Source organism: Erinaceus europaeus, chromosome 10 (genome assembly GCF_950295315.1).
Source record: "Erinaceus europaeus chromosome 10, mEriEur2.1, whole genome shotgun sequence".
In the NCBI taxonomy this organism is placed as follows: domain Eukaryota; kingdom Metazoa; phylum Chordata; class Mammalia; order Eulipotyphla; family Erinaceidae; genus Erinaceus; species Erinaceus europaeus.
In genome coordinates, this window is record NC_080171.1 from 123438387 (window position 1) to 123461705 (window position 23319).

The 23319-nt window shown below is 43.7% G+C and overlaps 1 protein-coding gene across 4 annotated transcripts in view; it reads left to right on the forward strand.

The window, feature by feature from the left end:
• MYOM1 (myomesin 1) overlaps positions 1-23319 on the forward strand; it is a 147296-nt gene that overhangs the window by 111515 nt on the left and 12462 nt on the right. For all 4 annotated transcript variants that reach the window (XM_060200717.1, XM_060200716.1, XM_060200715.1 and 1 more), the window contains 12 exons: positions 840-954; positions 3318-3474; positions 4984-5090; positions 5223-5267; positions 8632-8768; positions 12243-12387; positions 14177-14236; positions 15274-15341; positions 19575-19688; positions 20256-20343; positions 21317-21355; positions 21442-21547. In XM_060200717.1, coding sequence (XP_060056700.1) covers positions 840-954; positions 3318-3474; positions 4984-5090; positions 5223-5267; positions 8632-8768; positions 12243-12387; positions 14177-14236; positions 15274-15341; positions 19575-19688; positions 20256-20343; positions 21317-21355; positions 21442-21547 — 1181 coding nt within the window. The remainder of the gene's footprint in view (positions 1-839; positions 955-3317; positions 3475-4983; positions 5091-5222; positions 5268-8631; positions 8769-12242; positions 12388-14176; positions 14237-15273; positions 15342-19574; positions 19689-20255; positions 20344-21316; positions 21356-21441; positions 21548-23319) is intronic.

Consider the following 23319-nt stretch of genomic DNA (forward strand, 5'->3'; position numbering starts at 1 on the left):
CTCATGTACTAATCAGTCTTCATCATTACAAGCATGGGGACTTAGACCTTCCAGAGTCATTTTGGTTACCAAGATTTTCACAAACATGTTAGTTGCTTGTAAATTTAATGACAAATAGCTCTGTGGAATTTACAGGTACCATTGTAGTTTGTTGGTTCTGGTGTTTTTATACAAATACAAAGTGCATGTAGCCCATGAGTGTAATTCCTCTCTTGCTTGGGGTTTTATCGGAAATCATTAGTGGAATATCACACAAGCCTCAGGAAAAAGGAGGTAGTTTATATGCGCCTGTGATAACTTTGTATTTTGTTCTTTTTGACTAAAGAATACAGTGTCCATCTGGTTTAAGTATTTACATGTCAATCTCTTGTTTCTGATGTTGGTGGCCAGTTAATTCCCCAACCATAAAGAGAGCATGATCGGTGCATTGCGCCAAAGTAAAGGACTCTGGGTGTTAGGAGGGGGGGGTTCAGCTCCTGGAGCATGATGGCAGCGGAGGACCTAGGGGGGTTGAATTGTTATGTGGAAAACTGGGAGATGTTACACATGTACATGTACAAACTACTGGATTTTACTGTTGGCTGTAAACCATTAATCCCCCATTAAAGAAAAGGAAAAAATAAATTAAATAAAGAGAAATGAAATCTTTAAAAACACCTTGTCTACTTAGAAATGGTCCAGTGAGAAGAACATCTAAAGCTAAGACCACATGCTTCATCTTTGACAGAGTCAGGCCTAGAATCCAAGTTCTGAGCCCTGTGGACTGTCTGACTAAAAGGAAGAACACACGTCTCTAAAGGGTAGCAGACACCCACCGCTTCTCACTCTGCTTCTTTCAGGTGCAGGGTCTCAAGGAGGGTGTCAGCTACGTGTTCCGTGTCCGCGCCATAAACCAGGCAGGTGTCGGCAAGCCGTCTGACCTTGCTGGGCCTGTGGTGGCAGAAACCCGGCCAGGTAGGCTTCCATTTTTTCACAAGAGTTAATCTTCTCTGTGTTAAGACTCCACAGTAACATTCAACGTAGTTTTTGTGCTTTTGGTAATTTTCAAAAGAACCAGCTATGTAGTCCGAGTAGTTACTCAGTCTAACCTGGCAATCATCAGCCCGTCAGTGTCTCAGGACAGGTGGGGCCAGGGTGGAAGTGGCTCAGTGATAGTCTACATCTCCCCTGACACCTGAGATCCTCGTCAGATTATGCTTCCCAGACCCGCCGGGTAAGCATATGTTTAAAACACTCTTGGCACATTACTCCTATTTCTCCATGGTCACTAGGCCCCACAAGTGACTTCCCCACCTGTAAGGCACACAGCAACAGCCCAGTTAGCAAGCCTAGGCCTGCAAACATAGGATCTATGTCACTGTAGCTACGAAGCTAGTCTGGGATTGGCAGTCGTTTCTTGTGGAAAGTCAGTTGGCATTTTCAGTTCTAAAGCCACATGCTCCGTCACAACTGCTCTGCTCTGCCGTGACACAGAAGGAGTCACAGGCATGATTGTGACGCAGTAAACCTTTATTGTGCATTTCCCATGCACTACGTGACCCCAGGCTTCATGAAATCTGAATAGCTTATACCTGTTTTTAGATCCTAAAGTAGTAAGGTTCTTTTGATTTATTTCAGCTGCTTAAACATATGAAAGCCTCCCGGTTTGTTTGCCATACGTAAAGACACCCCTAGCCACACTTGGCCTACAGACTGTAGTGGGTCAACCCGAGCTGAACTAACAGCAGGCTTAGCTGAGCCACCTGTCCAGCAGATGCCACGGCTGGGTTCAGGAGTGCAGTCAGCCCTTTGTTATGAGAACAAAGCTCCCGGTGTCCCCGAGCATACAGCTTCAGATCACTCTATCACGTCATCTTCATCAGTTTTCAAGTGTATACGTCTCACTTCAGCAGAGATGCCTGAGCTGGTTGGGGAGGGGCCCCACAGTGGAGTGCATGCCTTGCGTGGCGGAGGCCTGGGTTTGATCCCGGCAGCGTGCCAGCAAGGAAAACAAACAGAGCAGCCTCGGCGGCAGGGCAGTGCTCTGGCCTAAGGGGCGGAGAGGCACCGAGAGGGCCATGCGCACCTTAGCGAAGAAGGTGTGTAAGGCAAGCGGGACAGGAGAGAGCAGCAAGCACCGACCAGCTGCTTGAGCTTTTTGTTTAGATGGGCCAGCCAGTTTTTCCTTTAACCCACCCGTATTTTCATGTGGAAAGAAATGCATATTAATATTTTTTCCTCATGAGTAAGCATATAAAACTCTGTTGTCAGTTTATTTTACTCAAAAAGCAGATTAAATGTAACCTTTGAGGAAATATCTGCCCTTTTAGTCCTGTTTACTTCATGCCTGCCCTCACCAGACTTGAGAGTAACACGAGTGGTGTTTTTATACTAAGTGTGATAGATAGTACAGGTGAGTACTGTGCAAATCTCACTAGAAAGCAGAAAACATTAGGATGTGTATGCAGGTAATCAGTAACGCTGCAAGGCACATAATTCTGTGGCCTTCAATCCCTCAGTCACCAAGTATGAGGAAGTAAAAGGAGCCAGTGGGTTTGCAGACGACCGCAGCTGCAGAAGCTACCTTGCAAGAGACACATTCAAGGCCGGGGAGATAACACAGCGGTTCTGCAAACAGGCCCAAGTCTGACGCCCAGACTCAGTCCCCAGAACCACTATAAGCCAGAGCTGAGCAGTGCGCTCTCTCTCTCTCTCTCTCTCAAAAAAAGAAGACTAAAAGAAGACTAAATTGATGTGTTATAGATGAAAAACAAAACAAAGAAAAACCTATCAGTTTAGTCTTCTTTTAGTCGCTCAGACTTGGAATTATTTAAAGAGTGTTTTAATTTCCTTAATGACAAAGCTGTCACTGTGGACATTTTGCCACCAGAAAAGGCCCTATAATAAGCTCTGGGTTGGAGATTATTATATAACTCTATATAAATATATTATATCTAAATCCCCAAAGTCAGTCCGTGGCCCTTCCCTTCCCTTCCCTTCCCTTCCCTTCCCTTCCCTTCCCTTCCCTTCCCTTCCCTTCCCTTCCCTTCCCTTCCCTTCCCTTCCCTTCCCTTCCCTTCCCTTCCCTTCCCTTCCCTTCCCTTCCCTTCCCAGGTTACAGCCACAGTCAGCAGCTGCACGCGCTGATGGGAGAAACACCGATTGCCCGCCCAGAACCCCTGACTCCCAGCCTGGGAAAGAGTCCTAGGATGCAGAGGACACGTGGGCTTGGTGCATATGCAGTGCACACTCCTTCCTTTCTTCCTTCTTTCTCACTCTCTTTATCCCTTTCTTGCGTTCTTTTTCTTTTCTTTTTTTTTTTTTTTTGTATCTTCTAGGAACCAAGGAGGTTATTGTGAATGTGGATGATGACGGAGTCATCTCCTTGAACTTTGAATGTGATCAGATGTCTCCAAATTCTGAGTTCACCTGGTCCAAAGATTACGTGACCACTGAGGACTCTCCGAGACTAGAAGTGGAAAGCAAAAGCAGCAAGTACGGGTCGCAGCGGTTGTGATAGCGGCCGGGTTTCCTTTTCCTGTGAGGAAGATGAAGTGAGCTCTCTGCTTTCCTTAAACACTCTGCATATGGAGATGAAATCACACAGGGTTTATCTCTGGTAATACAAAGTAAAGAGCCTTAAAACCAAAAGTCTTTATGAAGCACTATCACATTATTCCAAGTAAAGGGCTTTCTCATGTCATCTTATTCTGATGTTAGGAAGGCAGTGGTTGACATGACTGTCAGTATTAAAGATGTTTAGACAGAAACTTTGAATCTTAAAATAACGGTGAGAATGCTTCCGGTGAGGCAGCAGATAGTGGCTCCTCACTGCTATGAGGCAAGGTAAGCCAGACCAGCTGCGTATAATCTTCCTACTTTTGTTCACCTCCGTAACAGTCGACTGGAAGCACGTACACTGTGAACTAACCCCATCTGGAAAGAACAGGTAGCTGAGTTCCATTCCAGTTCTAGCAGGAACTAACTGCCTGTGGTGTCTGGGCAACTTTCAGCTGTGATGGACTTTGAATTCATTATTCTTTAAAATGGAAGAGAGAGAGAGGATTATATGTGGTCTGTTCCTTTCGATTGCAAGATTCTGAGTTCTATCTTTTACTTTATTTTTGCCCACAGGCATTATGTTTTTATAGTGCTAGCCATATTGTTTACATTTTGTAAATCAAAGTATTTTTTCAAATTTTTAATCTTTATTTATTTATTGGATAGAGACAGCCAGAAATTTCAAGGGAAGGGGGTGATAGGAAGAGAGAGAGACAGAGAGAGACACCTGCAGCCCTGCTTCACCACTTGGAAAGCTTTCCCCTTGCAGGTGGGGACCGGGGGCTTGAATCTGGGTCCTTGAGCACTGTAACATGTGCGCTCAACCAGGGGCGCCACCACCCGGCCCCAAATCAAAAGTATTTATAAATATTGTTTCTATTACTGAAAATTTCAAAGTATCTCGGGAATAAGTTATTTTTATTGGGCCTGGGTGGTGGTGCACCTGGTTGAGCACACATGTTATAATGCATAAGGACCCAGGTTTGAGCCCCCAGTCCCCACCTGCATGGGGATAGAGAGGAAGAGAGACAGAGAGACACCTGCAGCACAGTTTCACCACTTGCAAGCTTTCCTCCTTGTGAGTGGTGTAGTGGTGTTGTGGGTGTCTGTCTCTCTCCCTCTCTATCTCCCCCTTCCCTCTTGATTTTTGGCTGTCTCTAGCCAATAAATAAAGATAATTTTTAAATATTTTTAAAATTAAAATACTTGTAATATTTCATTACTTATGGATAGAAGCAATGAAATTGAGGTGGAAGAGGGAGACAGATATAGAGAGACACCTGCGTAAATGCTTCACCACTTGTGAAGCTTTCCCTGCCTCCCACAGGTGGGGACTGGGGGCTTGAACCCTGGCCTTTGTACATAGTAACATGCACTCAACCAGGTGTGCCACCACCTGGTTCCCTACATCTCATTTCTTATAAAAAATATTTCTCTCTGAAGGACAAAACTGACCTTCAAAGACCTGAGCATGGAAGATTTGGGCATCTACTCCTGTGATGTAACAGACACAGATGGAATAGCGTCCAGCTACGTGATAGATGAGGAAGGTAAGCTTAAAAGCAGCTCATTCTCAAGTGTACCGAACGCTGCTTTCTTTCTCAAAGATCTCCCAAGGTCAGTGAGCTTGGTTTCAGTAACTCACTTTGAATTATTCCTTTTTTCTCTTTCTCTCCCTACAGAGTTGAAACGTTTACTTGCTCTCAGCCAAGAACACAAGTTCCCAAGTAAGTGTCCCCAGTTCTCAGTTTATCCATCCCACTAGCTGGTAGTTTTTGGAGCAGGTCAGAGGACACCTCTGAGTATTAAGATGATTGGCTCCTGAGAACATACAATGCAACCCACAGACTGGTAGGTTCAGATGCACTTTCTGGAAAGACAAGGTTTTTTTCTCTGCTGTTGTTCTCAAGAGATCAAGAATACTAACACAGAAAATACGCCCTGGGTCCTGCTGCACAGAGAAGTATCAGGGTAACTATAGCCAGTAGTTATGTTGCTCACTCTTGGCCTAATAAAATGTGATCTGCAATCACATTTGCATATCTGCTAGATACAGACGCTCCTCATAAATCTTCCCGATAAGCTAATCTCTTCCTAACCATAAGCTAATCTCTCCCTAACTTAGAAGAATTAAACTTCTAATGATGACAGACTTACTATATTTAACTCCTGGAAGATGAGATAAAAATGTCATGGTCAGAAATGGAGTCCCTCTGAACTATTTATTAGGCCTTTAAAAAGCACTTTCCACATAAATTATTAAAATGCACAGTTGATGCACCCAAGTCCTCTAAAATGACACTCGGAAAGCTCCAGTCCTGATAAGATCACCTGACATTGGACCCACTGACAAAAAGCGGAAAAATTACCCCTTAGAGGTTGAGAAAATAAATAGAAAGTGATGGTATGCAGTCATTCTTTTAAATCAGGCTGCTTTTTAATTTCTCCTTAATTCCCAAAATTTGACTTCCTCACGGAAAGGAAACAGCTTTTCCCAAGCTAGCAGCAGAATTTATGTCTCTCTACGTGCATTTTTCTAGGGAGCAAACCTACAGGGTCAGGAAATTCTCAGCGGAGCTAGACTTAAAAGCAAGCACAAGCGCGGGCTACTCTAGAACCAATGGCCTGACTTCTCTTACATTCCACGGGCTACTCTAGAACCAATGGCCTGACTTCTCTTACATTCCTGTGGGATTCCTGCCTGACCTTGAGGTCAGCTTCTTTGTGACTTTTAGCCTCAGTGGTAGCGGCCTCCAAAGAAACTTCAGCTAGCAAAGCAGCACGGTGAAGTGCCAGTGCGGCGTGGTGCGGCCATTCTGACCTGGAGGAGAACCACTTCTTGTCATACGGTCACCGTGAATCTAAAGAAACGCCACTGTCACGTCCTTCCAGCAGGGCAGCCTCCTGCCTGAGACCCAGGACTCTATGCCCACTAATTTCCCTTTCACTGGCTGGGGAGAAAAACCATGGCTTCTGCCTCGTGTTTACTCGCTTATTGTAACATCCCTGAAGGGGAGTCAGCGGTGGCGCAGTGGGTTAAGCGCACGTGGCGTGAAGCACAAGGATGGGTGTGAGGATCCCGGTTCGAGCTCCCGGCTCCCCACCTGCAGGGGAGTCGCTTCCCAGGCGGTGAAGCAGGTCTGCAGGTGTCTGTCTGTCTCTCCCCCTCTCTGTCTTCCCCTCCTCTCTCCATTTCTCGCTGTCCTATCTAACAATGATATCAATAACTACTACAACAATAAAACAACAAGGGTAACAAAAGGGAATAAATAAATAAATAAAATATTTTTTAAAAAGACTTACAAAAAAGAAATGTAGTATCCCTGAAAAGTCATCAGTTAAATCAAAATTCTGAGTGAAAATTTCTCATTTAAGATGAACTGGGAAAGTAATGGCATGAATGGGGTTTGGGGGAGGAGGAGTGTTTTCCTTCATATAGATCTCTACTGGCTCTAAAAATGGAGATATATTAAGCAAGCTGACGGCAGTCCCCCATTCCATCCCCCCTTAAAATACCCTCAGTTCTTGAGTTTTCCAAACCACAATAGTGCCAGTACAGGAAGACAGAGTAGGTCATTTTCCATTTATTTTTCTAGCTATATCTGTATTTCCTTCCTTCTAACCAGCCCCAGACTTCTTTTTTTTTAATTTTTTTTATTATTTTTTTTTATTTTTTAAAAATTTATTTTATTTATTTATTCCCTTTTGTTGCCCTCGTTTTATTGTTGTAGTTATTATTGTTGTTGTCATTGTTGGATAGGACAGAGAGAAATGGAGAGAGGAGGGGAAGACAGAGAGGGGGAGAGAAAGACAGACACCTGCAGACCTGCTTCAGCCTGTGAAGTGACTCCCCTGCAGGTGGGGAGCCGGGGGCTCGAACCAGGATCCTTACGATGGTCCCTGTGCTTTGTGCCACCTGCGCTTAACCCACTGCGTTACCACCCGACTCCCCCTCCCCCAAACTTCTTTAGAATCCATTCTCTGACTATTAATTTGCTCCAGTAAAATGTCTGTTATTTGTAGATATGTGTTTAGTGGTTTAAGAAGTTAAATGAAGACACCAGTATGGCGCACCTGGCTGAGCACACGTTACAGTGCTCAAGGACCCAGGTTTGAGCCCCAGTCCCCACCTGCAGGAAAGTATCACAGTTAGTGTCACAGGGCTCCAGGTGTCTCTCTCCTTCTCTGTCGTCTCTTTCCTTCTTGATATCTGGCTGTCTCTGTCAAATAAATATAGTAAAATTTTTTTTTTAAGTTAAATGAACTTGTATTCCATTGGGATTGTAGGGTCTCAGTAACAAACTACTTCATTGTATATGTAGTATAAAATAATTCTTTTAAAAATTTATTTTAGTGGTCCAGGAGGTCATGCAGTGGCTAAGGCACTAGACTCTCAACCACGAGGTCCTGAGTTCAGTCCCCGGCAGCACATGTACCAGGGTGATGTCTAGCTCTTTCTCTCTCTCCTCCTATCTTTCTCACTAATTAAAAAATAAAATCTTAAATAGATATGATTATTTTTTAAAAATTATTTTAAAGAATCTCCAAAGTGGGTAAAATTGCTGGAGAATGTGACTCCCTTCCCAATAGTTTGAACTGATTAATATAGCATTTCTGGAGCTGGAAACTACCTACCCAGTTAAGGGGGTATTCATTTCAGTCCACTCATTAACAACCAGTGAACTGGAGCCCAAGAGGCAGCAGCCTGCCTAGTACTACAGCTTGTTAGCAGTCCTTGGACTGGGACCCAGCTCCCCACGCCAGCCCTAGACTCTCCCCTCAGCCTTGGCCGTTGTTCCCAAGGGAAGCTAAGCAGAGTCACGGCTATTAACCAGAGCTCAGTTCCTCCTCCTCATCTTTACAGTTGAGAAAGGTCCGATTCCAAGAAGCGAAATCAGCCAGCCCTGGTGACAGGAGAAGCAAGGGTCACACGCTCACTGATGGGGCTTTGTTAGGCAAGGTGCTACCTGGCTGTCGCCACTGAGGTGTTTCGTTTGTTTGCTTGTTTTGTCATTGGTTTGTTTACTTCTTAGAAAAATATGCATCGTAACAATCAGCTATCAATATGATAACCATTTTTATTTTTCATAGCTGTCCTAGCTAAGTCAGAGCTGGCGGTTGAAATTTTGGAGAAAGGCCAGGCTCGGTTCTGGATGCAGGCTGAGAAGCTCTCGGGGAATGCCAAAGTCAACTACATATTCAACGACAAAGAAATATTTGAAGGGCAGGTAGGTTTTCACAGTTTCCAGATTTCTCTTATCAAATACACTGGAGAAATTTTGTTAGAATGTAAAAGGTATTACAAAACCACAGGACTGGTGTGGGGAGTCTCCATCATTTTCAAATGTGAAAATCTGAAGGAAAACACAGGTGGATTCAACTGAGCCTAAGCGGAGGTGTCTTAGGATAAGAGTCACGTACAGCCTGCTGCAGACGGGTGAGGAGGAAGTCCGGTCACTCGTCAGAGTCGAGTTCTTCTCTTCAAAAGGCCGAGAAGTGATCGCCCTTATCCAAATTCCCTCTCTTCAGAAACTCCAAGCAGAGGTTCCGTTCTTCACCTGAAGGAAATGCCCTCTTATCCCAACGGGTAAAAGAAAGAAATCCTTTCCAGCTTTTCTGGCTAAAAATTCAGGGACCAGGTGGTATCGCAACCAGTAAATACCTCAAGCTGCCATGTGCAAGGACCCAGGTTCAAGCCCCTTGTGCTCACCTGCAGGGGGGAAGCTCCACAGTGGAGCAGGTTACAGCTGTCTCTCTCCCTCTTTCCCTCCTCACCTACCCTACTTCTCTTGATCTATAACATTAAAAAAAAAGGCCACCAGGAACTGAGGATCCTCTGTGCAGTCACTGAGTTTCTGCAGTAACCCTGGTAGAAAGAAAGAGAGAAAGAAAGAAAGAAAGAAAGAAAGAAAGAAAGAAAAGAAGAGGAAAGAGAAATGAAAGAAAGAAAGAAAGAAAGAATGAATGAAAGAGAAATGAAAGAAAGCAAGAGAAGGAAGGAAGGGAGGGAGAGAGAAGGAAAAATAATTTAAATTCAATATATCTTTATGTAAAATAAAGACTCACAGTACAAACCACATATTCTTCCACCTTTCTGATGTGCACTTTTTTGGTCTTTTTACTGCAACAGTACCCGTCTGTCTGCTTGTGCATTATCTATACAGTGGACAGTCTACATCTGTCAACTCTTTACTTTTTTTTTTTTTGCCTCGAGGGTTATCGCTGGGGCTCAGTGCCGGCACTACAAATCCACTGCTCCTGGTGGCCATTTTATCCCATTTAACTGAACAGGGCAGAGAGACCTGAGAGAGGAGGGGAAGACAGAGATGGGGAGAGAAGACAGACACCCGCAGACCTGCTTCACCGCCTGGGAAGCGGCCAGGAGCTCGAACTGGGATGCTGGCACCCGTCCTGGCTTTGAGCCATGTGCGCTTAACCTGCCGCCCCGCGCCCAGGCCCCTTTCTTCACTTTCAAAGTGATCACGGGTCCATGGGACATGGCTCCAACAGCCAGGCTTCATCCTCCACACACACCCACAGGGCAGGAGAGCCTTGGCGAGGGTCCTGGGAGTGAGAGTCCGGAACAGGCGGGAGAGGCGCGCTTTGCGACCACTGCTCACACCAGGCATTCTCCTCCTATCACGGAGACCGCCCCTTAGCGCCTGAGCAGACACCAGTGAGCGCGGCGAGCAGGTTACCTGAGCAGCAGCAGAGGGTGCTGGGTGCTGGGTGCTGGGTGCTGGGTGCCGGGTGCTGGGTGCTGGGTGCTGGGTGCCAGGTGCTGGCTGAGATCCGCTTGGCCCACCCCCTCTTGTTTCCACTTGCCTGGTATCTGCGATCTCTCCCTGGCCACCGGGAAGGGGCGGAAGCCCAGGTGCTCTGCCTTCCGACACCGTGGCCACCGAGTGAGCGCCAGACAGAGCGCAGGCCCGCCCACCGCAGGTGACCTGTGTGGCACACGGAGCTGTTGACGGTCACCGCAGTGCCACTCTGCTGGGTGGCCGTGCCTGTCTGACACATTCCCTGGAAGACCAGGCTGAGATGGAGTTTTCCTGCTAGTGACTTATGGGGCTCACCCTCCAAAGTGAAAGGGAAGGGGAGAGGAGGCCACTGCGCAGGAAAGGCAGCATAGCGCTAACCCCTGACCTGCTCCTTCATTCTGTGACATTCTATTGACAGGCTTCAAATCTGTCATGAAACTTCTACTTCTATGCCCAGGTACCAAGATTTATCTTTTTTATTTATAAAATGGAAACACTGACAGAACCACAGGATAAGAGGGGTACAATTCCACACAATTCCCACCACCAGAACTCCATACCTAATCCCCTCCCCTGATAACTTTCCTATTCTTTATCCCTCTGGGAGTCTGGACCCAGGGTCATTATGGGGTGCAGAAGAGGGGAGGTTTATCTTTTGTTATATATAAAAATTTTAAATTATCTTTATTTATAGGATAGAAACAGCCATAAATTGAGAGGAGAGGAAGAAATAGAGAGGGAGAGAGGAGAGAGACAGAGAGACACCTGCAGACCTGTTTTACCACTTGAAAAGCTTTCCCTGCAGGTGGGGGCTTTGGGCTCAAACCCAGGTCCTTGTGTACTGTAATGTGTGCACTCAACCAGGTGAGCTCAAACTAATTTATCTCTACATTAAAAAATAAAAGCTGCCAAAGCAATGTGATAAGACTGACATCACCTAAAAGTGTGATTCCACCTAATTATCAGGAGATGGATTAGAAGCATTTTATTCACCTTTTACTATCGTGTACTTATTAATTGTCTGCTACATACCAAATATGTGTTAGAGATACCGTGATACCTGAGGTAAACACTTGCCTCATGACTCCCACAGGCCACGTCACTATGGTCACTAAAGATAACATCATTAGAAGATAAAATGAGAGAACCGGGCCGTGGCGCAAAGTGCAAGGACCGGCATAAGGTTTCCGGTTCGAGCTCCTGGCTCCCCCACCTGGTTCGAGCCCCCGGTTCCCCACCTGCAGGGGCGTCGCTTCACAGGCGGTGAAGCAGGTCTGCAGGTGTCTGTCTTTCTCTCCCCCTCTCTGTCTTCCCCTCCTCTCTCCATTTCTCTCTGTCCTGTCCAACAATAATGACATCAGTAACAACAACAGTGATAAACAACAAGGGCAACAAAAGGGAAAATTTTTTTTAAAGTAAAAAAAAAATTTTAAAAGATAAAATGAGAATCTACAAACAACTTCTGACATTTTTTCACTCAGGCTAACAAAACATTTGTTTTTTAAGTGAAATGCCAGGCCTTTTACATCATCCGTTTTGGTTGGGGCTCTGTAGTGCACAGTATACTGTCTTCCTTTTCCTGTGCTCATTTACGACGTTAACAGGAAGTTAAAATCATGACTTTTATTTATTTACTTTTTAAAAAATATTTATTTCTTTATTCCCTTTTGTCTCCCTTGTTATTTTATTGCTGTAGTTATTATTGATGTCGTCATTGTTGGATAGGACAGAGAGAAATGGAGAGAGGAGGGGAAGACAGAGAGGGGAGAGAAAGACAGACACCTGCAGACCTGCTTCCCCGCCTGTGAAGCGACTCCCCTGCAGGTGGGGAGCCGGGGGAAATCATGACTTTTTTGGAGTTTGCTTTGCCATCAGCCTGCTTGCTGTTATGAGAGTAAAACATCGGCCTTGCTGACTCCTCTCTCCCTTTTCACACTGCAGAAATACAAGATGCACGTTGACCGAAACACTGGCATAATCGAAATGTTTATGGAGAAGCTGCAGGATGAGGATGAGGGGACATACACTTTCCAGATTCAAGATGGAAAAGCCACTGGTCACTCTACACTGGTTCTCATTGGAGATGGTAAGAGTTCTGGGAAACGCTAGCCAAAGATGCTGCTACCCCATCAGTGCGGACACACTGTGGTGCAAAGGTGGGCGTGCGGAGTTGCTTCTCGGTTGGATTCTGATTCTTGGAGTGCTATTTTCTTCCTTCCTCTTTCCTTCCTTCCTTCCTTCCTTCCTTTCTTTCTTTCTTCTTTTTTTTTTTTTTTTTTGCTTCCAGGGTTATTGCTGGGGCTCAGTGCCTGCACCATGAATCCACTGCTCCTGGAGGCCTTTTTTCCCCCCTTTGTTGCCCTTATTGTTGTAGCCCTGTTGTGGTTATTATTGTTGTTGTTGGTTGTTGGACAGGACAGAGAGAAATGGAGAGAGGAGGGGAAGACAGAGAGGGGGAGAGAAAGACAGACGCCTGCAGACCTGCTTCACCGCCTGTGAAGCGACTCCCCTGCAGGTGGTGAGCCGGGGGCTCGAACCGGGATCCTTAGCCGGTCCTTGTGCTTTGCGCCACGCGTGCGCTTAACCTGTTGCGCTACCGCTCAAGCCCCGGAATGCTATTTTCAGCTAATACTTTTCATACCACTCTCATTTCCGAGAAATGAAAGTTCATTGTAAAGGCCATCTCATTTGGCCCTGCCCATAGGCAGGCCTTCACTGAAATCACATCCTATACAAACAAGTGTTTACTAAAGGTCTCTACAGAAGATCATAACACAACCAAGGCTTCCTGTGTGCACAAATATACCTTACATATATCAGACACAGATACATTCATTTTGAAACAAAGCCTGACACTCGTGTAATTACTTAATTGAGAAGTAAAATGTGCTAAGATTGTAGATAGCAAATCTAACTAAATATGCATGATAGCATATCAGCTGTCATCAGCCAAAGTGCAAGCCACCAAGATTTAAAATGTAGCATTAACAAAAGCAATGGTGGGGCCGGGTGGTGGCGCACTGGGTTGAGTGCACGCTTTACCGTACACAAGGACATGGGTTCCAGCCTCAGCTCCCCACCTGCAGGGGGGAAGTTTCCCGAGCAGAGAAGCAGGTCTACAGATGTCTTTCTCTCTCCCTTTCTGTCTTCCCTTCCCCTCTCAATTTCTCTCAAACCTATCAGATAAAACAGAAAGGGAAAAAAGGGGGTGGGTGGGAATGGCTGCCAGGAGTGGTGCCAGCACTGAGCCCTAGTGCTAACGCTGGTGGCAATAATATAAATATATATGATAGGACCGACATAGCTCTGTTTTCTTTCTTTTTTTGGATAGAGACAGAGAGAAATTGAGAGAGAAGGGGGAGATAGTGAGGAAGAGAGACAGAGAGACACCTGCAGACCTGCTTCACCGCCTGTGAAGTGACTCCCCTGCAGGTGGGGAGCCGGGGGCTCGAACCAGGATCCTAAAGGTCCTTGTGCTTTGTGCCACGTGTGCTTGAGCCGCTGTGCTACCGCCCGACTCCCCTGTTTTCTATTTTTAATGAAAACTGCTTAGCTCTGTCTTGTGGCGGTGCTAGGAATTAAACCAGGCACCCATGAGCCTCAGAATGAGATTTCGTTGCATAAGGCACCATGCTATCTTGCTGGTCCCATATTTCTACATTTGTAATAACTATTCCGCTATTTCCTACCTTCATAATCTTTACAACTTACTGAACCTTTCTGAGTCTGTTTCTTCCTCTACAAAGACTGGAAGTAACAAGGCAGTCATTATGTGTGAGTTTTGTAATAATAGGCATAAGCCCCAGTACAGTGGCTGGCATGTGCATATGTACCACCCAACTCAATCTCATACTTCCTCATTTCTTCATTTTTAGTTTATAAAAAGCTCCAGAAAGAAGCTGAATTCCAGCGGCAAGAATGGATCAGGAAACAAGGTAAAAATAGACAATGAGTAAAGCCAAAAAGACCCCTAATTTCTGGGGGCTGAGTGGTGGCACACTGGGTTAAGCACACATGGCACGAAATACAAGGACCTGTGCAAGGATCCTGGTTCGAGCCCCCGGCTCCCCACCTGCAGGGAAGTAGGTCTGCAGGTGTCTTTCTTCCTCTCTATCTTACCCCCTCTCTCCTTTTCTCTCTGTCTTATCTAATAAAGTGGGAGAAAGAAAAGTTCACCAAGAGCTATAGATTCATAGTGCAGGCACCAAGCAATAGCCCTGGAGGCAAATAATAATAATAACAATGGTAATTTGAATAATAATGATAATTTGAATAATAATGATAATAATTTGAATGATAATGATGATTTGAATAACAATGATGATAATTTGAATAATGATAATTTTAATAATGATGATGATGATTTGACTAATAATGATGATAATAATTTGAATAATAATGATTTGAATAATGATGATAATAATTTGAATAATAATGATTTGAATAATAATGATAATAATTTGAATAATGAGCTTAGAATAATCATAGATAATAATCTTAGAATAATGAAAATTATTCTAAGATTATCTCTACGGTAATTACAAGTAATATCAACTACTATGTTAATAATACCTAGTGAAATATAATTGAAAATATTTGGTAATAGGTATGTTCCTACTTATAATATATTTTGTTTTATTAGGAAAATAATTTTATTTAAACTTGAACTAAAAAGTTTTACTTCAGAACCTAAACTGGAGTTGGTGTATTGCACCACAGTAAAAGACTCTGGGTGGGGGGAGAATACAGGTCCAAAAAGGAAGACAGAGGACCTAGTGGGGGTTGTATTGTTACGTGGAAAACTGAGAGGTGTTATGTATAAACTATTGTATTTACTGTCAAATGTAAAACATTAATCCCCCAATAAAGAAATTAAAAAAAAAAGTCTTTACTTCAAACAGCCTTAGAACTGAGGAATGAGCTTCGACGCTGCACCTGTAGTGAGTAAATTGCTGCTGTCATGCTCTTTCAGGTCCACATTTTGCTGAGTATTTGAGCTGGGAAGTAACTAGTGAGTGCAATGTGCTTTTGAAATGCAAGGTAAGGTGTGCATTGATTTTTAAAGCAGAGGAGTCCTCTTTATCTTTTTAAACTAAGAATTCATTTTTTATAAGAAAAGGTACAGCTATTTCCCTTGTCTGCATGCATATGTAACTTTACTCATTACCAGAATCTCTTGTCACCATGATACACTTGTTATCTTCCATGAACTTCTGCTGACACTTCATACTTATCCAGAACACATAGTGCATATATCAGACTTCACCAGACACACTGTCTGGATTTGGAAAATGTATAATAACATGTATCCACCATTAGTGGACAATACGTTGCATTCTTGGTCCTAAAAATTCTCTGCAATTTGCTTGTTTAGACCTCTCTTCCTCCTCCTGCCTCCAAACCTTTCTTCAGTTATTAATATAATAATCTCCTATTTTCTTTGTCATAAGTCAAATCCAGATCTAAATAGTACCTCTTGTTAAAAATTCGGAAGGCTCTTGCTAGGCGGGTTAGCTTCACGGGCGGGTAACAGAGACGACCAGAGACATACGGCTGGGCAGGGAAGCTGTATTTCTTTATTTAGGAACAACGATTCATAAACTAAGACAAACTAATCACCAAACAGAACTCTGCTGTCTCTTTGCGGCGGCACAAGCACTCTCCCTTACTCTGTAACTCTGGAACTCAGGAACCCTCTCTCTCTTCCTCTGGAACTCTCCAACTCTCTCTTACTCTGCCACTCTCGAACTCAGGAACCCTCTGAACTCTGTCACTCTGGAACTCTGGCGGGGTTCCTCGGGGCGGGGCCAAGCGGGCCGCGAAATTAACAGGACTGATCCAATTCTCTTGGTGGGGGAGAACTAGAACCCAATGTAAAGCATACAACACCTCTAAAGTAATTTTCTATGGAAACTTAGCAATTCCCTATCTAAATTGTGTGAATAACACAATACTTGGGAAATTGACCAGCTGTGTTGCTAGTTCAGAAGCCTCTGCTAAGTCTGCGGAGAGAGATATGTTAAAGTTTGCAGATCACGGTTGGTTGTCTTACTAGACCTTTGAAAACAAAACATTTGATCGCATATTAATAAGCTCTGGCTTTTAATTTGGAATCAATAAATGACAAATGCAACAAAACAGTCATTTGACCTCACTTGAATGACTCATCAAAACGTTTTGGATAAGAAACTGCTGAAGTGGGAGGTGACCTCAAAGCAGGAACAAGACTTGGTCTGCACTGTGTAGTCTCCATCATAAGAAGCCAAAAGGCAAGTGTCCGAGTCGCTGCTATGTTTGACAGGTTCGGAGACCCGGCAATCTACTAGTCGGGCACAAGGAAACCAACTCTAGGCTTTTGTCTTTCACAGACTTTTTGTTTGAGTTCATTTCTTCCTGTTTTCCTTCCTTTCTTTTCTGTGTGATTTTTTTTCCTTTTTTTTAAAGAGAAAAATTTTTTTGAGGGGTAATGTTTCACAGTCACTGTCACCTGCACGTGATTTCACTATGCGTCTGGCCCCACGGTTCTCTTCTATTCTCCCTGCTCCCCTCACCCAGAGTTCTCCGATAATCATTGACTTTGAGCAGTTTCTTACATGTCTGTTGACCCTCTGGATCTCTTCTTCTGTAAGGTTTCTTTTCATGCCCTCACTCCATTTTCTTATGGGGTTGTTTGTTTTCTTGGTGTTAAGTTGATTGAGCTCTTTATGAATTTTGATTATGAGTCCCCTATCTGAAGTATGTCATATAAAGATCTCCCACACTGTAGGATGTCTTTGTGTTAAGTTTGGGGATACCCTTTGCTGTGAAGAAGCTTTTCAGTTTGATGTAGTTGCATTGATTTATTTCTTTGCTACTGAATCTGAATCTCTGAAGACCTTTTTGAAGGATAGTTCATGAAATGTTCTGCCAATGTTTTCTTCTAAATATTTGATAATTTCTGGTCTAATATCCATGTCTTTGACCCTGACTAGTTATAGCCAAATAAAATGAATTAGTAATCAAAAACTTCCTCAACAACAAAAGTCCAGGCCTAGATGGTTTTACAAGTGAACATAAGACCTTTAAGAAGGAGCTATTTCACATACTTCTCAAGCTCTTTCAAAATATTGAAGACAAAGGAATAGTCCCCATCCTTCTACAAAGCCAACATCACCCTGATGCCAACAACAGATAGAGAGGTAACTAAAAAAGAAAATTACAGAGCAATGTCCTTCATGAACATAGACACTAAGAGAGTCAACAAGATCCTGGCCAGTCAGATACAGCAGTACATTAAGAAGATTGTACACCATGACTGAGTAGGCTTTACCCCAGGATGCAAGGCTGGTTCAACATGTGTAAGTCAGTACATGTGATTTATCATATCAATAAAAGGAAAACCTTATGATTATTTCTACAGATGCAGATCCAACACCCATTCATGATTAAAACATTTAAAAGATGGGAATAGGTGGGATATTCCTCAGACTCGGAGAGTGTATATAGCAACTCTGTAGCCAACATCATACTCAATGGTGAGAAGTCAAAAGCCTTTCCTCTCTGGTCAGGTCCAAGGCAGAGCTGCCCGTTATCTACTGAACACGATTACTATTCAACATAGTGTTGGAACATAGCGATAAGGCAAGATAAAAGAGTTAAAGGCATTTAGATCAGAAAAGAAGTTAGGTGCCAGGTGGTGGTGTACCTGGGTTAAGCGCACACATTACAGTGCACAAGGTCCTAGGTTCAAGCCCCTGGTCCCCACCTGCAGGGGGAAAGTTTTATGAGCGGTGTAATAGGATTGGAGGTGTCTCTCTGTCTCTTCCCTTCTTTATCTCCTCCCTTCCCTCTCAATTTCTCTCTGTCTCTATCCAATCATAAAAATGAATCAAAAAAAATTTTAAACAAGAAAAGAAGTTAAACTGTCATTATTTGCATATTGTATGATAGTATATATAGAAAATCCTAAAGATTTCTGTAAAAAAAACTCCTGGAAATTATTGGACAATACAGCTAAGTGGCAGGTGACAAAATCAGTATACAAAAATCAGTGGCATTCTTCTATGCAAACACTAAATTAGAAGAGGGCATCTAGAAATCAGTTGCTTTTACTACAGCAGCAGGAACCATCAAATATTTAGGGGTAAAGTTAACAAAGGATATGAAGGACTTGTACACTGAAACTGTGAGACATTCTCCAAGGCAATAGGATGAGATACAAAGAAATGGAAAGATATTCCATGTTCATGGATAGGAATAATTAACATCATCAAAATAATCATTCTACGCAGAGCCATAGACAGATCTAGTGTCATCCCCCATCAAGATACCACCAAATTTCTTCAAAGAGTTACAACAAAAGCTACAAAAATTTATCTGGGGGAGTCGGGCGGTAGCGCAGCGGGTTAAGTGCATGTGGTGTGAAGCGCAAGGACCAGCAGAAGGATCCTGGTTCGAGCCCCGGCTCCCCACCTGCAGGGGAGTCGCTTCACAGGCGGTGAAGCAGGTCTGCAGGTGTCTGTCTTTCTCTCCCCCTCTCTGTCGTCCCATCCTCTCTCCATTTCTCTCTGTCCTATCTAACAACGATGACATCAATAATAACTAACACAACAATAAAGGACAACAAAAGAGAAAATAAATAAATATAAAAAAATTTAAACAAGAAAAACTTTAAAAAAATTTATCTGGAACCAAAAAATTCTTAGGATTGTCAAATCAATCTTGAGAGCAGAGAACCAGACCAGATGCACCACACTGCCTGACCTCCAACTACACTACAGAGCTACTATAATCAGTACAGCCAGGTACTGGGACCAAAGCAGACACACAGATCAGTGGGGTAGAACGGGAAGTCCTGAACTCCGTTTCTTTGACAGCAGTCACAGTCCCCACTGCTTGTCTCTTCCGGCTATTCACGGCCACATTGCCCCACCCACGCTTTTCTCCACACCGCCCATGACAAACATTCCTCTAATGGTGAGTGAAGTGGAGCGTTTCTTCATGTACGTGGGTCTATTCCAATCTTTTACCCTCCTTTTTTATTCTACTGCATGGCTTTTATTATTATTTTTTCTGTTGGAAACAGAAATTCTATTATTTAGGTTTATCTATTTGCATAAACTTTAATTTTTTTGTTAATTAAAATAACTTTCCCTTGACTCCTTTTGAAATATGTCTTCTACCTCAAAGCTCAGTGCTTTTTTCCTTTTATTCACAGTTACATTAAGAATTATTTTGTTTCCTAAGAGTAAGATTCTCTTAGTCCAAGAAGTACATTGATGGTCTTTCTTCTAGGTGGCAAATATTAAGAAGGAAACTCATATTGTGTGGTACAAAGATGAGAGAGAGATATCAGTGGATGAGAAGCACGACTTTAAGGATGGTATTTGTACCCTGCTTATAACAGAGGTAGGTGACTGTGTGGAACGGAGATGGCATGGAGGTGGCATGGAGATGGCTTGCCCAGGAGGGCATACACTTTACCATCAATGTGAAATGTAACATACCACATACTGCTTTCTTCCCAGACACAGAAGCTAGACTCGGTGTCTTTTTGCTGCAGGCTTTTGTAATACTTTACTTAAAAAAAATATGCAGCGGGAGTCGGGCTGTAGCACAGTGGTTAAGCGCAGGTGGCGCAAAGCGCAAGGACCGGCGTAAGGATCCCGGTTCGAGCCCCCTGGCTCCCCACCTGCGGGGGAGTCACTTCACAGGCGGTGAAGCAGGTCTGCAGGTGTCTGTCTTTCTCTCCCCCTCTCTGTCTTCCCCTCCTCTCTCCATTTCTCTCTGTCCTATCCAACATCAATGACGACATCAATAGCAACAGCAATAATAACTACAACAACAATAAAAAACAACAAGGGCAACAAAAAGGAAAATAAATAAATAAACATTAAAATATCTAAAAAATAAAAATGCAAACACTATTTTCTGTGACTATTTGAAACTGCAATGTGTTCTATCTATTCCCCTTAGTTTTCCAAGAAGGACGCTGGGATTTATGAAGTTATCCTGAAGGATGACAGAGGGAAAGATAAGAGCAGACTGAAGCTCGTGGATGAAGGTCAGCCTGCCCGCTGCAGGAGCCCCTGTGTGTCTTGTGTGTGTCTACAGGAAGAATTCTGGCTGTCCTGAGCTGAAACTCGAGATCACGCTGATACTTCTGTCCACCTTCTGTTTTAACTGACATTCCAGCCGTGGAAACTACTGTTAAAAATACTTCACTGTTAATTTTCCTGGAACTCAGAAGTGTACTTTTAATCCTCAGAGAATTTATAGCCCACCATTCATTAGGGGCCTGTTTTCAGTTTAAGCCTCCATGTTTCTCTCAACTATAGGAAAATGTTCTAGCGCCAAGAACTTCTCTAAAAAGCATGTAAGACAGTAAGATTTAGATGTGAAACTCAGAACCTCTCAGGTATTAATAGAAGCAGAAAGCAATTTTTCAGAGATGATGAGGAAGAAGATGTCATGACAACAGAATATCTGTGACCCAAAATCTTGAGTTTCTTTGTCCTGGAACAAGGTCTTTGGCAGCATTGCCAACAAACAACAGAAGCCTCTTTGACTTTAACTCCCTACTCTTGGTAGGAGCAGGGCTAGGTGTGCTTACAAGGTCTTATTAGGATGAAAAAATATCATGAAGCCAAGATGTTTAACTCATTGTAATTGATCAAGCAGACAGAAAAACTTCCTTTAGTGTAAACTAAGGATTCCTGGAACTTAAGAGAAAGAATCCTGAAGCCAAGAACCTTTCTGGAAATCTCATGTAGCTAATTCTTTAGAATGAAAATATGACGATAGTTCCAGAGAATTAAAAGGATATAATACAAAAAAAAAAAAAAGGAATAAGGATCTTTTAAAAATTGATTTAGAATGAGTAATTACCTTAAAGAACACTTGCTATTAATTAGTCAACAAGTTTACCCTGTAGCCAAAACTTGACCTGACAAGATACTTTTGAGAGCATGACACTGACTGGTAGTCATTTGAACTATTTTTTTACTGAAACTTTGTCTATGAACCTCTGTTCACAGCCTTTAAAGAACTGATGACTGAAGTTTGTAAAATAATAGGTAAGTTAGAGCACGCTCACAGTAGTGCTTCGTTCCTTCCTGGGTGGGCCTCCAGACACATGAGAACATGCTGCTTCTCCTTCCAGCCCTGTCTGCTACCGACCTGAAAATCCAGAGCACGGCAGAGGGTATCCGGCTGTACTCATTTGTCACTTGCTACCTGGATGACTTGAAAGTTAACTGGTCCCACAAGTAAGTACGTGGACTTTACTTGCTGTGGAGAAAGCTGTCCTGAAAGGAAGGAGGCAAACAAGCTTCTGTCCCTCTCGGATCTTTTACTTTTCACCTGTCACGTTGCCAAGCATAAGACAGAAACGCCGTGTCCTTCCATTAGTGGGAGGCTGATATTCCCCTCAGCATGGACCTGGGGATACCACCAATGGCTATGCCAGTGTTTGCCACCTAGGGAGGAGGATAATGTGTAGACATCTCCCCTTGCAGATGGCTACACACGGGCTCGCTCTGCTCTGTAAGGCACCAGACCTAGGTCCTTGTCCTCACTGGCCAGTAGCTGTCCTCACATGCTGTAGCCTGGGGAGAAGCAGACAGTGGCAAGGAGCCAGAGCCACCAGATCCCCCTTTCTTTGAACTGACAGATATTCACCAAGGAAACTTTGTCCAGAGGAGGACGTGGGGTTGTAGTGTCTGTCACTTATAGCAGCTGGCATAGCTGGACACTCGCATATTTCCTATCCACCCTCAAAAGACTTGGGAAATCTCTAGATGACGGGGGAATACTGCTATCCCAAATCTCCTTTGCAGAGTTATGGAGGGATTCCATTCAAGTGCACCTCTGGTAATCCAAGAACTAAAGTAAGTTTTTAAGTGAAAGCAATTCTCCCATTTATATTCTTCCCAGACTCCTTAACCTCTGTGCTTCTTTCAAAGTCTGGAATTGAACGAGAGCCCTGAGCCAGCCAGATCCTTGAGTTGGATAGCACACTGCTTTGCTGTGTACACAACACAGCTTCGAGCCTGGCCCCACCACACTGAAGGAAGCTTTGCTGCTGTGTCCTCTTCCACTCTCTGCCTTTCTGTCTCTCTCCAAAGGGTGGGAGGCAGGCAGTAGCATAACTGGTAAATCCCACAAAAGGGAGAGAGGGAGAGAGGGAGAGGGGGAGAGAGGGAGAGAGGGAAAGGGAGAGAGGGAGACGGGGAGAGAGGGAGAGAGGGAGAGGGAGAGAGGGAGAGAGGGAGAGAGGGAGAGGGGGAGAGAGGGAGAGAGGGAGACCAAAAGAGGTCTAATGGGGACATAATTACAACAGTTGGCTTAGAACACACCAGAAATCCCCTGCCAGTGCCTTTACTAACCCCACGGAGCAATAGGTCACAGCCACAATCTTAGAAGGAGGCAGGTAACAGTGTCTGTTTACATCGTATTTATCTGGAAGTTGACATGCTTTCTGATGGAAATTTTTGTTTTTTGAAAGTCCATTTTGTTTACATTTTGCTTATATTATTTGTCACTACAAATAACCTAGACTGGAAGTACAAATATGTTCACTATATCATATTACAAATAAGAAAAAGCTCACAATATGGCAGCATCTGCGAGCTCTCTCCTTTTCCCTTTCCTGCTCATAAAACTCTTGACAGTTTCTTTGAGCATCACTGAAAACACATCTACCTCTTCCTTATCTTGCCTTGTCTACAATAGCAGTACTTCTAGACAGTAAAACAAGGGATGTAATCGCTTTCGTTCTCTCATAAGGAACACAATGCATGTTCTGTTCATGACCTATATACAGTACTGAGAAAATCACTTCCAGGGAGAGAGGAGGTGTTTTGTTCCATGCAGCAGTAATTCTGCATTATTCTTTTTTTATTTATAAAAAGGAAACACTGACAAAAACTATAGGCTAAGAGGGGTCCAACTCCACACAGTTCCCACCACCAGATCTCTGTATCCCACCCCCTCCCCCTGATAGCTTTCCCATTCTCCATCCCTCTGGGAGCATGGACCC